This window comes from Macrotis lagotis, chromosome 1 (assembly GCF_037893015.1).
Source record: "Macrotis lagotis isolate mMagLag1 chromosome 1, bilby.v1.9.chrom.fasta, whole genome shotgun sequence".
Taxonomy (NCBI): Eukaryota; Metazoa; Chordata; class Mammalia; order Peramelemorphia; family Peramelidae; genus Macrotis; species Macrotis lagotis.
The window spans coordinates 342,279,218-342,293,091 of NC_133658.1; the positions used below are offsets into that span (position 1 = coordinate 342,279,218).

A 13,874-nucleotide genomic window follows, 5' to 3' on the forward strand; every position below is an offset into this window, starting at 1 on the left:
TTTTATAAACTTATAATTAGTAAAATGGGATATAACTGGATACTATTACCTATTCTTCTAGATTTGTTACAAGGATGAATTAAATAATTTTTCCCTGTTTCCTTCCTACCCTTTACCCATATCTACCTATTGAAATTTTACCCATCCTTTAGACCCAGCTCAAATGCTATAGATTTCACGAAGCAAATATCTACTCAGTTGGAATGACTTTTCCTTCTTTGAATCTTATAAAGTCCTTGGTAATTCTCTCAATTGTTTATTTATTAAACTTAAAAAAATAGAATCAAATTGAGCAGATTCCCTTTATCAATTTATATCTGCTCTGAGAGAGTAGCCTGGAATCCTGAAAACACTGAATAACTTGTTCAGCATTACTCAGCCAGTATTTATCAGAGGCAGAACTTGAACTCCAACCTTCCTGACTCTAAAAGTAGTTTCCTCTTATAATGCCCGGCTGTTTTCTCTTATGCTTTTCATATTGTATTATGCATTAAAGTTAGCAAATGCTTAAATCAAGGATTCTAAACCTTTTTTGTATCAAAAAGCCTCATCTCAGAATAATGTTTTAAAATGCATTAAAAAAACCATAGGAATAAAAATCAATAAATTATGTTGAAGCAAAGATACAATTTTACCCTAAGTTCACGGACCACCTGAAGTCTAACCACAGATCCCTTTGGGGTTTGTGAACCCTGAGTTAAGAACCTTTGGCCTATATCAGGGCTGTTCAACCTCACTTTTAAAAGTTGTTATTGAAGCAATAGACAATATATTTTGATTTGCAATTTTAGTAAAAGCTCTGCAGTAGATCAGTTTGGTTTACTAAAGCATTTAGTAAACCCACAAGCACCCACATAAAATCGCCTTGCGGAGCCACAAGCACCACATTTTGGACAGTCCTGGCTTAGACAGATTTTTTTTTTAGTTTTTGCTAGGCAATGGGGTTAAGTGGCTTGCCCAAGGTCACACAGCTAGGTAATTATTAAGTGTCTGAGGCCGGATTTGAACTCAGGTACTCCTGACTCCAGGGCCAGTGCTCTATCCATTGCGCCAAATAGCCAGCCCATTAGATAGATTTTTGATTTTTGTTTTCTCTCTTCTAAACTGTAAAAATGCAAGGAGACATTTTAATTGTCTTTGTAAGCTCCTTAATACCTTCAATAATAGTGCTCAATAAAATGACTATTGAATAATGAATATGTGTTGTGAATAATGAACAAGTGTTGAATAACTATAAAGTATATACTTTAAATAAATACTAAAAGAAGTAAAGAAATAAAGGAAATAAATAAAATAAACAGAGGAAATGAAACTGCCTTACAACCTTCTCAAGATCACACGTACATTTTCTAAATCAATTTGCCAATTTTCGATTTCCTTTTCCAAGGAGTCACTCATTGACAAAGATTTTGCACTAATAGAAGAAACCATATCCGTTGCTTCCTGGTAAGAGAAAACAGATAAAGATAAATGTTATTTAGCTAATAGTTATTAAAGAAGCAATTATACTTTTTAAAATATATTAATTACATTTCAATAGATTAAAAGAATACAGATATGACTTCCCGAAAAATACTTCCTTCATTCTTCAAAGAATCAAGAGATTATAATGTGATTTTTCATGGGCAGATAATATACTAATTATATTTAAACATAGTCAAGAAATTACATTTTCTTATTTAAGATATAGTTACTCATATATTTCATTCTGTTCTTATTTTATTTTGTTTTTCATTTTATTTATATATTTTTATATGGTACACAAATCCTAAATTTGACTTGTCCACTAATTTGTGAAAGGAGGAATATGTGGAAGAGAAAGTGAAACTAATAAAGCAGAAGGAATGCTTAGAAGTGGGAGAGCAGATTATGGCTACCAAAGAAGAAATAAGCCAATCCTATTTTTTGAAGACATTCAGCAAATAAATGTTTATTTCAATAAATAATTTAAAATATCACACACATTTTGAATTTTAAATGATGCATACTGTCTCACCTTCCCCATTCTTATCTATCATTTTTCTCCTTTTATATTCTTAACATACAACCCTGCACATAAGTAATCACTTAATAACCTATTTATTGAATTCTTTTTCAGGAAACACTGAATTCTCTTAGATGCTAATAAAATATAGTGTAATTAATCTTTTGGTAGAGATAAGAACTAGTCTAAACATTCTGTAAAGTAATTTGGAACCATGCCCTCAAAATATTAAACTATACCTGACCTTTTATCCAGTAATTATCCAGTAATAATGCTCGTAGACCTATACTCCAAAGAGATAAAAGGAAAAGAACCTATATAGACAAAAATTTTTTATTGGAGGCATTTCTGTGATGGCAAAGAATTTGAAACTGAAGGGACACCTAATTGGGGAATGGCTGAGAAGGATCTTTTTTTTTTTCAACTAAGAGTTTGATTGGTACTTCTGTGAAGTAAATTGGCTGGTTACAGTTTTTCTCACTCCTCACTTCCAGAGGACAGCTGCAACTATGGCTCAGTCTGTATTTCTGTCACTCTCTATCACTGTCTCTCTATCTCCTCTCTGTGAGAGAGAGGAATAGAGTAAAACGTTCATTGGTTCATGGCTGGTGAGCAGGGAAGGGGGAGGGATGTGGGGAAGAGTTCTTACTCCTAGGATCCAGAAGCCTGATCCTTGCCCCACCTGCAATGAGGTTTCTACTCAACAATTTGGTAAGTTCCCAAACTTGGACTGGCCCCGAGGCTATTTTAGGGAACTCCCATACCTTTTCCTTGGGTTTGGGTGGGGAACAGCCTCTTCTCTAGGCCTACATGTGGTTACTCAATTCCATCCCCCATCTAGTTAAGGCTTTAACTCCAGACTGCCCACATGTCTAGGAATTCAGGTTGAGAAGGGCTCCATCCTTGGGGGAGGGAGGCAGGCAGTTTGATAAATCCTTGCCATCAATTGGCTAGAAGAAAATAGAAGTGAAGAATTAGATTCTATATGGAACTGATAATCCAAAAGCTAATTTATAGACTCTTTCTGGGACTGGGAAATCCAAATTCCATTTTAATTAAACCCTGTGCTAATAAGCTAAGATCTTTGCAGTTGGGTAACTGAGTTTGATCTGTGCAAAGTAAATAAAGAATGCATTTAGCTATATCAAATAATTTTAATTACTGATTGATTATTTTAAAATCTTAATATACAATATGAGGCTCCTCAAGAAATTACAATGTATCCTAAATTTTTTCTGACCAGTCTTAATTAGTATGATTAAAAATAAATATATGAAAATATGTGTATATGTGTGTGTATACATATTTAAAAATATTTTTAAAATCAGGGATCTCTGTGAAATTTTCAGTGAGGCCTTTCAATTCTCTCCTCTGATCTGGAGGGCTTGAGAAAAGATCACTAGATCTGAGATTTAGGGGAGCTGGCCAGAGCTCCCAAAATCTCAATACACAAGTAGATCAATATGTTGCTGACTGAATTTGATTATCTGTTGTGAAGAATCATTCCAAGACTCAAGAATGAAGGTGTGGAAAGAAAACAAATTTATTAAAAGAAGTTACAACAAGGGGTGGAGCCAAGATGGTGGCATGAAGGCAGCATTTCCTGGGAACTCCTCCCCCAAACTCCAAAAGCCAACAAATTATGACTCTAGTCAAAATTTAGAGGGGCAGAACCCACAGAAAGATTGAGTGATACATTTCCCCAGTCCAAGATAACTTAGAAGTTCCCCAGGAAAGGTGTGTTTCATCAAGACTGGGAGATAGAAAAAAGCCCCTGTTGCAGCACAGCCCTGGAACAGCTTGAAGGGGTGGGGAGAGAATACTGCTACACCAAAATGAGTGTGGAGTGAGGGAGCACTGACCACAGAACCTGCAGTGAGAACCTAGAGAAAGCAGCCTGCACTTCCAGAGCACAGCCCACAGAAGGTAAGTGGGTCAGGCAAGACTGCAGAAATTTATCTACTCTCCCTTGAGGTAGGACTCTGCTGTTTGCCCAGGTTGCAGTTTGGGCTTCCATACTAAGATAGCCAAGCAGGATCCCTCCTTACAGCTCCAGGGCAGAGTGGTCATCTTCATATCAAAGCACAGGCAAGAGAGCATAAGACCTTGGAGGAAATAAAGGTCCCCCCCCAAAACCCCCCAAAGCCTTGGAAGTGCTGTAAATTAGTTTTGGGCTGAGGAAATGAGTAAACAACAGAAAAAGAAGAATTTGACCATAGAGAATTACTTTAGTCCCATGGAAGATCAAAATACATACTCAGATGATGAGAAAATCGAAGCTTCCATATCCAAAACCTCAAAAAGAAATAGAAAATGGGCTCAGACTATGGATGAGCGCAAAAAAGACTTTGAAAAACAATTAAGGGAGGTGGAGGAAAAATTGGGAGGAGAAATGAGAGCAATGCAGAAAAATCATGAAAACCAAATCAACAGCTTGGTGAAAGAAATACAAAAAAGTACTAAAAAAAATAATATTTTAAAAACCAGTTTAAGTCTAATGGAAAAAACAAAACAAAAGGCAAATGAGGAGAAGAAAGCCTTAAAAGCAGAATTGGCTAGCTGGAAAAGGAGATAAAAAAGTTCTCTGAAGAAAATAACTCCTTCAAATGCAAAATGGAACTAAAGGAAGCTGATGACTTTGCAAGACATCAGGAAGAAATAAAACTCTTCCAAAAAAGCCAAAAATTAGAAAAAAAATGTGAAATACCTCATTGGAAAAACAACCGACACTGTAAAAAGATCCAGAAGAAATAATTTAAAAATTATTGGGCTATCTGAAAGCCATGAACAGGAAGAGCCTAGACTTCATTTTTCAGGAAATAATACAACAAACTTGCCCTGAGATCCTAGAAGCAGAGGGTAAAATAGAAAGAGATCCCAAAAGAAAAACTTCCAGGAATATTATAGCCAAATTCCAAAACTCCTAAATCAAAGAGAAAATTCTAAAAGATGCCAGGAGTAAACAATTCAAGTACAGAGGCTCTATAGTCAGGATTACACAGGATCTGGCAGCATCTATATTCAGGGTGCAGAGGGATTGGAATATGATATACTGAAAGGCAAAATATCTTGGTTTATAACTGAGAATCAACTACCCAGCAAAACTGAATATCCTCTGTCAGGGAAAAGATGGACTTTCAATGAAACAGGGGACTTTCTTTTTTTTTTCTTTTCTCATTTTTTTTATTATTTTTTTAAAATTTATTTTTATTAAAGATATTATTTGAGTTTTACAATTTTCCCCCCAATCTTGCTTCCCTCCCCCTCCCTCCCACGGAAAGCACTCTGTCAGTCTTTACTTTGTTTCCATGTTGTACCTTGATCCAAATTGGGTGTGATGAGAGAGAAATCATATCCTTAAAGAAGAGACAAACAGGGGACTTTCAAACTTTCCTATTGAGACACCAGAGCTGAACAGAAAGTTTGATCTCCAAATACAGGACTCTGGTGAACCATAGAGGGGGTGGATGAGAAGGACTGACTATGAGGAACTTAATGATATTGAACTGTTTGCATTCCTGCACAGGAATAAGATATTGATAACCCAAATGAACTATCTCATTTATAAGAGCTGTTAGAAGGAGCATACATAGACAGGACACAGGAAGGAGCAGAATATAGTAAAAAGATGGAGTCACTGGGTGATAAAGGAAAGTACTGGGAGGAAGGTAAAGGAGATGAAGAAGAAACTAAGAAATTTCACATAAGAGTCAAGAAAAAGCTTTTTCAATGGAGTGGAAAGGGCAAAGGCAAGGGGGAATGAGTGAGCCTTCATTCTCATCAGAAATGACTCAGAGAGGAATTAACATACATACTTAATAGGGTGAGGAAATCTACCTTACCCTAGAGAAAAATGAGAAGAAAGGGATGGGATAAGGGGGAAGGGGGGGGAGGGTGAATAGGTGATAGAAGAGAGGGAAGATCAAGGGAGAGGGTACTCACATACAACACACTTTTGGACAAGGCCAGGATGAAAGGAGAGAGAGAATAGAATAAATGAGAGTGGCAAGGAATAGAGTGGAGTTACAGCCAGTAATAGCAATTGTGGGGAAAATATTGAAGCAGCGTCTCTGGTGGCCTTATGATAAAGAAAGCAACTCAACTCGGAGACAAAGCCATTGGAATCTGAACACAGACTGAAGTACATTTCTCTCTCTCTCTCTCTCTCTCTCTCTCTCTCTCTCTCTCTCTCTCTTCTTGAGGCTTCTTTTGGGGAGGAGGGGACTTTATGTTTACTCTTATAACAAAATTATTGTAATACTAGTAATAATAAATTTAAAAAAAAAGAAGTTACAACACAAAACTAAGTGATAGGAAAGTTAAGCAGAGATTAAGGAAAGGCCACAGATTGCTAATTGATCTTGGCAGACCAACTACCAGGCTGCAGCAGAATTCTGGAAAGATAAAAGACAGTGAGCCCTCCCAGAATCTCCTTAAATTCTCCCTCAGGGCCCATGGGAAGGTCTGGTGATCTGAGTGTGACCAAGTCTTGCACTGGAGATTTTGCCTTTTGGGGAGGAGTCTCTTATGGGTGGTCTTAGATGTCTATCCAGCACATGTGGGCACAGGCTGCCCCAGACCCAAAAAGGATGCAATCTAGTCAGGCAGGCCCTCAGACCATGGCCTAAATTATTTGATAAAGGAGAAGGAAGATTCCCTTAACAATGCAAAGAAAAGATTTACAAAATTTGTCTCCAACTGATCTCAACCCTCCCTTTGACCATGGTTCCCTGCATCAAATGTCCAATCTTTGTTCCAAAAAGAATTGTGTTCATGGGTGTACTTGTGTCTAACTTGAGTGTATAATTCATGTCTAACCTGGTCTAAATGTTTATTGTCAGGTTTAAACTAGAAAATAAATAAATAAACTCAATTCAGTCATCAAAGAAATTATTCCTGGTTCTCTGGCTTAGGGAAGTATATTTGTCTACATTTGAAAGTATTTGTGCTTCTGTGTAATTTATAAAGCTTTGTGATAAATACCTTTGTGAAATTTTCTCATCTAATTTGTTTTAACATTAATCTAACATTGAAAACAACTGTGTCCAACCTATGTGTCTCAGACTTTGAATATTATTTTGGATGAAATTTTGGAATGTGAGTGGTCTGTTATAATGTCTGTATTCTCTGTACAAGGTAATCTAAAGCTTTTGTTTAAAGACAGATTCAAAATAAACTTTTGGGAATTTAAAATTGTGTTGTTGATAGCAAAGAATGAATGAACTGAAGTTTCATCTAATGATTTAGTCCCTTACTAGCATTGCTATGTGAATTTTAGAAGGTTAGAGAATACGTTGCCAACAATTTCACAAGGTCGTTTTGTTTGTGAAAGAAGAAAGTTTGTGAAAACTTTTGCTTGCCACCACATGTTTATAAAATGCTGTGTGTGTGTGTGTGTGTGTGTGTGTGTGTGTGTATGTGTGTGTGTGTATGAATATGACTAGAGTATCTTATCTAACATTTGTTATTTGGAAATAAGTGCTAATTTCTCTTGGCAAAACTTAGTTTATCTTCTCCCCTATATAAATTGCAAATTATTATTTTGTAGGGATAATGAGGGAAAATATCAAAATCATGACCCCCTCTGGGATTCTTGATGTTGCTAAACAATGCATAATATAATAATGGAAAAATTTTCTTGTAAAATTTAATAATTCATTGAATTAATAACACATGTTGAAAATTTAAAGTTATCTAAGATGTTCTAATGGTTTTGAAGATTCTGAAAGTTATGATATGTATGTATTTTTAAACATGGTTAATAACTAAACCTGTCCATTGTAAAGAGTAGCTTTTATAAAAAAAAAATCCAGTTCCAAAGGTGAGTTAGGATTATTGTATTTTTAAAATCCCAAGTTTTGCCATTATATTTCATTTATTTAGGTAGATGAACAGCAATTGAATTAGTTATAATTTTTTTCTCAGGATCTCCTTGCTGATACTGAACCTATTCACAGCATGCTAAACTGATTCCTTTAGTAGCTCTGATTATAAATAATTGCTAAATCACAATATAGTGATAATTGGTCTGTTTGACATCAGGAATGTTAAAACAGGAAGACAACAGTATATCAATTAAGTCTAATAAGTAGGAGGGGTCTTTGAGAAAATGACTGTTTCAATTGAGGTAGGTTTCTTTTAAAGAAATCCCTCACCTGGCAGACCTGGAGCCTAGCTCATATAAGACCTCTGTCTGTAACAGACATCCAATATGTAAGGGAACATGTCCTTGTGTCCCTGTGTGTTCTTTATAGCAAATTGCCATAATCATGACAGGTGCTTAATAATTAAGTATAAGAATGAACCATTGGAATTCTATCTATCTTAACAACTGGAAAATATTTAGTCTTGGCTTTTTGTTTTAACATAAGACATTGAATGGGATAAAGTTTGAGATTTCTTCAGTAGAATATTATAGATTAGATTATAGAATAGTATATTATTATTATAGAATATTATTAGATTATAGAATATTATAGATTAGAAATAGTTGAGCTGCCCCTCCTCCCCTGACAAGCACTTAATGTTACCTTGACCAAAATGTAAAGAGTAAACTGACCCTGTCTTATCTAGATTGAAGTCCAGATGTTTCTAACATTCCTTGTCCTGGAAGGGGAAAACCTGTTTCTGTTTGAATTATATGCTTTTTCTTTAAAGTAATTTATACATCTAGATTGTGAAGACCACATTCCTCATTAATGAGGATGGGTCGGGGGTGGGGAATTGCTTTAGGATAAATAGATGGTGGATTTCTTGCTCTTGTACCCTTTCCTCTCTCCTTGTTTAAGATAGAGCGAGGGGTTCAATTCTCAAGAACAGAATAAAATTTTTCTTACCTTGAGAAATATCCAAGTTTTATTTAAGTGAGTAAACTCATCCCACACAGTTGGGGGCTCATTCGGGATTATATGCCCACTGGGGACTATTGCCCTTTCAGAACTTGGTAGAAATGCACCCCTGCCCAAAATTTGTCAGTTTGTCATTTTCTGGGAGTCTTGGTTTCCCCTCTGTGCAAGTGACCCAAAGCGAAGAGACTAGGTAGGAAGAGAAAAGCAAATCTGTGGCAAAATCTGATCCATCAGTGGGGACAGTCAGTAATTCTGTGCACGGGGCCCAAAAAGAAGGTAAGACCTTGGAATCTGCTGGATTCCTGGAGGGTCAGGACTATTTGGGTGACGGAGGGTTGAGGGTGACCCCACCGTATTGGGTGTAAGAGACTTGGATCTAAGGGCACTTGATCCTGAGAGGTCTCTGACAATATTTAAAATGGGAAGAGCTCAGTCCTAGTCTTCCCCAGTGGTAGGAACTCCTTGCTGCTTCTCCAGGAGGATAAAAGATTTTAATCTGTATACTTTGCAGGCTTGTATAATAAAAACTGAGTGATTTTAAAATTCCAGGGCTATATGTGAATTCTTTCACTGTCAAGACCTCTCAATCTTAAATTGGTGACACCAATCCCTGGGGATTGGGAGGGAGAGAAATTGGAAATGAAAATAAAATTAAATTAATTCTAAAAAGAATATAGGGCAGCATGGTTAAAAAGCTTTAAATGCATTAATTTATTTTTGAATAAAACTAAAAACTTGAGCTCTTCTGGTTCAATAAAGTGACAACTAGAAGAATATTCCATAGCATATATATTTTTTAAAACCCTGAAATTTTCTTGAATATAAAAATCTTTAGTCAGTCAGTAAGCATTTACTAAATGTTTAATATGTACTTAACTTTGTTTAAGCTCTGGAATTACAAGGAGAGGCAAAAATCAGTCCCTGCCTTCTAGCAGTTCACCTTCTAAGGAGAATTTGGATTTTTAAAAAAAAATCTGTTTATATCCCTTATTTCCCTCTTTCTCCCAGAAAGTAAACTCCTCAAAGAAAAGAACAATACATTGTACATCTTCCTTAATACCTAATACAGTAACTTTAATATAATTTAAGTGATATAAATATTTGTTAAATAAATCAAGAATTTAAGATAATAAGCAAAATTCTGTTACAGCCCAAACTTATATAGAGCATTCCTTATAATTTATTGAGTTGTCTATTGCTCCACACTTAGCGAACATGTTTCATCCTGCAGAGCTGTGAAAATTATTGAAGAAAGCCTATGAAACACTATATGTACAAGAAGCGATTAGAGAGATGAAGTACTATATAAAATATGATTTAACAGGGAGACACAAATTCTTAGCCTAGTCTAGAGAAACTCACTTTTAATAAACTAGAATGAAGAACTATGCTTTTACAAATCTAGTTAATGAACTTGTCAGGCAATGAAAGATACTATATGGGAGCCAACTTAGGTCCAGAGGATATGAATTTAATCTTTCATCACTGGCTATGTCATCCTAAGCAAGTCACTTAAGCTATCAGTGTCACTCAAAAACTTCTTTTAGACTAGAAATTGTAGAACATTTGTTATTTCGCTTTGGTAGTAGGAGTTTTCTCACTGAAATTTCTTTATGTAAGTAAAAATACAAATTTGCACCAAAATAATCATAAACTTACTACAGTGTCAGCATTTTCACTGATGTCTTTATGCCTGCCAGCCTCAGACTTATTCAATGGGACATATTCAGTTACAGCTTTCTTTGTTTTAGTAGGAGTAAACTCGTGAAGGTTACATGGCTCTTCAATCATGCCAATCCCTGAATCAATGAAGAAATAAAGAAATAGAGTTCATTATTAATATTCAGATATTGCCAACATCCTATATGTAAAGAACATGACCTGGGCAAAACATTGAACTGGAAAACCAAGAATATGGGATATTTAGGAGCAATTGTTCAATAGAAATTTGTTGAGTCTGTATGTATAATTTGTATGTCTATAAGTCTTTTCCTTCTTGCATTTACCCATCCCTATCCACTAACTTCCAAATACTCAGCATGTTGTATAAACCAATTATTCATAACACTATTTTCCCCCACTTGATATCACAGCATATTTTAATATATTAATAAGTAGGCAATGAACTAGTCAAGATGACTGCCTGAATGATGGCAGGCTACCCAGTTTCTCCATACTTACTCCAGCAAACACTAAAAGTTTTACAAGATTGAATAATGATCAGTAACTCCAATGAGAAACTAGAGTAAATGATTTTTTCCTCTTCAGAACTTCACAAAAAGTCAGAAGCCCATAAGCAAGAGAAAAGGAGGTTACCAGAGAAGTTAGTGTTAGCACTAGCAAAGAAATCCATATCATACTAGTGTGACCAGAAAAGGTCCAGAGATACTTGTAACCTTCAAGGTTCTCTGTCCAGAGGGAGTAGGAATGGAAGGATCCTTTAAGAAAGCCCTAGGAAAGTTGGGGAGCATTACACTGAAGGAGAAAAAGAGGATCAACTCAGGCATCAAGGGCTTCTAGGTGCCTAGCATTCTGAACTGATGTGCCATAGTGGGCCTTGAAGTTCCTACTATCTCAACCTTAAAGATTCTGGGAGGTAGAAGTCAGCATATACGAACCCAGAGTGGGACTAAGCAAGGTCAATTATCCCCACCCAAAATATCCATCAGGTATATAACATGGTACTTCAACAAAGCCCCAGTTCAAGAGCAAAACCTAGAAAATAGCTAAATCAGAGAAGTCATTGACCATGTCTAATGGGATAGTATTTAAGATGGAATTAATATTTCTTAAGCAATATATTTCTGATCAGTTAGTCTCCTAACCTTTAACTAAGGGTTACAAAATGTTAGTTTGCTATGTAAAGCCTATTTCCTACAATGTTGACTTCACCTGTGTCAATATCTATCTGGTAATCACAATGTTAGCACCTTGATCAACAAACTTTAAGATAAGAGACATCCTTGGTAGAGCAGAGAGAAAATCCTTTTGTTGTTTGTAAACAACTCAGCATTAATGGAATTCTTGACAATAGGAATTTTCAGTAAATATTATAAGATTTGAGAGAATTGTATTTGTAAAAACTATGCCATGTAATCTTTGTGAAATCTCATTGGTTGGCCACCTAAAGTTTTATGGCTCTTTGTCGAAAGTGTATAAAATTATGTTAGGTCAATGTTGGCATTTGTAAGGATGCCATCCACACATGGGTTCTGATAAGATCCTAGAGAATTAAACTTCATTTATAAAACTAACTTTTTTGTCTTGTTTTAGACAAAGGGAGAAAATGGTTTACAGTTAATGGCACATGTGATATCGGATCTAGACTTGAATTTGAAAAAGGATAAACTTTTCCTCTGGACAACTCATCAATGGGATCCCCAAGGGGAAAAAAGCGAACAAACCAGGACACGTTTTAAAGCCAGAAACACTTGTCTAAAGGTGAGATTATTATTTTTCAAATTTAATTTGCCCTACTTGTGAACTGTATTGTTTTGTGAAGTGAAATTCTCTGGGATTGTTACCGAGGGTTTTGGGGGCCAATTTTTCATTTTGGGGGCAGCTAGGTGGTGCAGTGGATAGAGCACCAGCCCTGGAGTCAGGAGAACCTGAGTTTCAAATCCAACCCCAGACACTTAATAATTATCTAGCTGTGTGGCCTTGGGCAAGCCACTTAACCCCGTTGCCTTGCAAAAAAAAATAATAATTCATTTTGGTGAGATTTTTGTTTGTTTTCCAACCAGTGTGGGTATCACAGCTTATTCCTAGAATCTAAGGTAGATATCTTGGTTGGTAAAATAGTTCAGTGGTTAGATCTCTGGCATTTTTAATTTGATAAAAACTTAAAGGAATATTTCCTAGCATCTTGTGTCTAGTGTATGTTGTATGTTAGTTGTCTAGTGTTTTTATTTTTGTGTGGTTTTTGTGTATTTATTGCTAACTGACTGTTGAAAATATGGGACAAACTGAATCTAAGATTGGAGACATTCAGTAGAGAGAACTCTTGCTTTTTATATGACCAAAACTTACAATTCAGGGATCACATATTTTGCCAAAATTATTGGCAAATAATTAATTGCCTAGTAAAAACTAAAAAAAAATTAAAACTATTGTTCAGAAGGAAGATGAAACAGTGTCTCGATATTTTGATAGATTAGTAGAAGCCTTCAATGCAAATTCAGGATTGAAGCATGAAAAGGAAGGAGGAGGCCAGACTCAGTTTCTCTCATGTTTTGTTAACAATCTGCAGCCTACTCTGTCCAGGAATATTAAGATAAGTGAGCTAAGCTGGCAAGATAAATATACACAATACATTGTTGAACTGGATCAGAAATTGAGTCAAAATTTACTAGAGCAAAAAGGAAAAAGACCTCAAAAAAAGAGAGAATTAAGAGCAAAGAAAAATAAGATTCTGCCTCTGCAGCTCAAGCAGCTAACATCCCCCACCCAAGATCCTCCTGTAGCTAGAAGGCACTCTGAGGATCAGGCAGCCAGGGTTTGTCATAATGGCAAAAAACTTGGACATCAGAAAAAAAAAAAACAGTGCAGGTCCCTTCGCAGAGATTCAGAAAATAGTAAAAACCAGAAATTAAGAAGTCCTTTCCCACAATCCTTCCAAGTTTTTTAAAACTCCTCTTTCTGTTCCTCTTGGACAGAACCAGTTTCAGTTACTGTCCTGTCTCCCTCTCCTATGGTGTCCAATCTTCCCTCTGCTGCAGTAATTACAGTGGCTGACCTATGCAATGGTTATCTATCCATACCTGTTTCTTCCAGCAGTAAATACATTTTTGCATTCAAATGGGAAGGTGAGCAATCTGCATGGATAGACATTTAAAAAAAATATGTAGGGGGCAGAGCCAAGGTGGCAGTGTGAAGGCAGGAATTCCCAGAAACTTGTTACCCCCAAAATTCTAAAAGTTATCAAATGATGACTCTAGTCAAAATTTAGAGGGGGCAGAACCCACAGAAAGACTGAGTGAGGGGGCGGCTAGGTGGCATAGTGGATAAAGCACCAGCCTTGGAGTCAGGAGTACCTGGTCAAA

General features: G+C 36.0%; 1 protein-coding gene across 3 annotated transcripts in view; it reads right to left on the bottom strand.

Moving 5' to 3' along the window:
* RAD21L1 (RAD21 cohesin complex component like 1) overlaps positions 1-13,874 on the bottom strand; it is a 53,202-nt gene that overhangs the window by 9,861 nt on the left and 29,467 nt on the right. Inside the window, exons 11-12 of one of the 3 annotated variants that reach the window (XM_074211785.1) lie at positions 10,492-10,631; positions 1,345-1,443 (exon numbers count right to left, since the gene is read on the bottom strand). In XM_074211785.1, coding sequence (XP_074067886.1) covers positions 1,345-1,443; positions 10,492-10,631 — 239 coding nt within the window. Of the gene's footprint in view, positions 1-1,324; positions 1,444-2,772; positions 2,935-10,491; positions 10,632-13,874 lie in introns of those variants that run through there. The other 2 variants (XM_074211786.1, XM_074211787.1) reach the window with 2 other exon arrangements.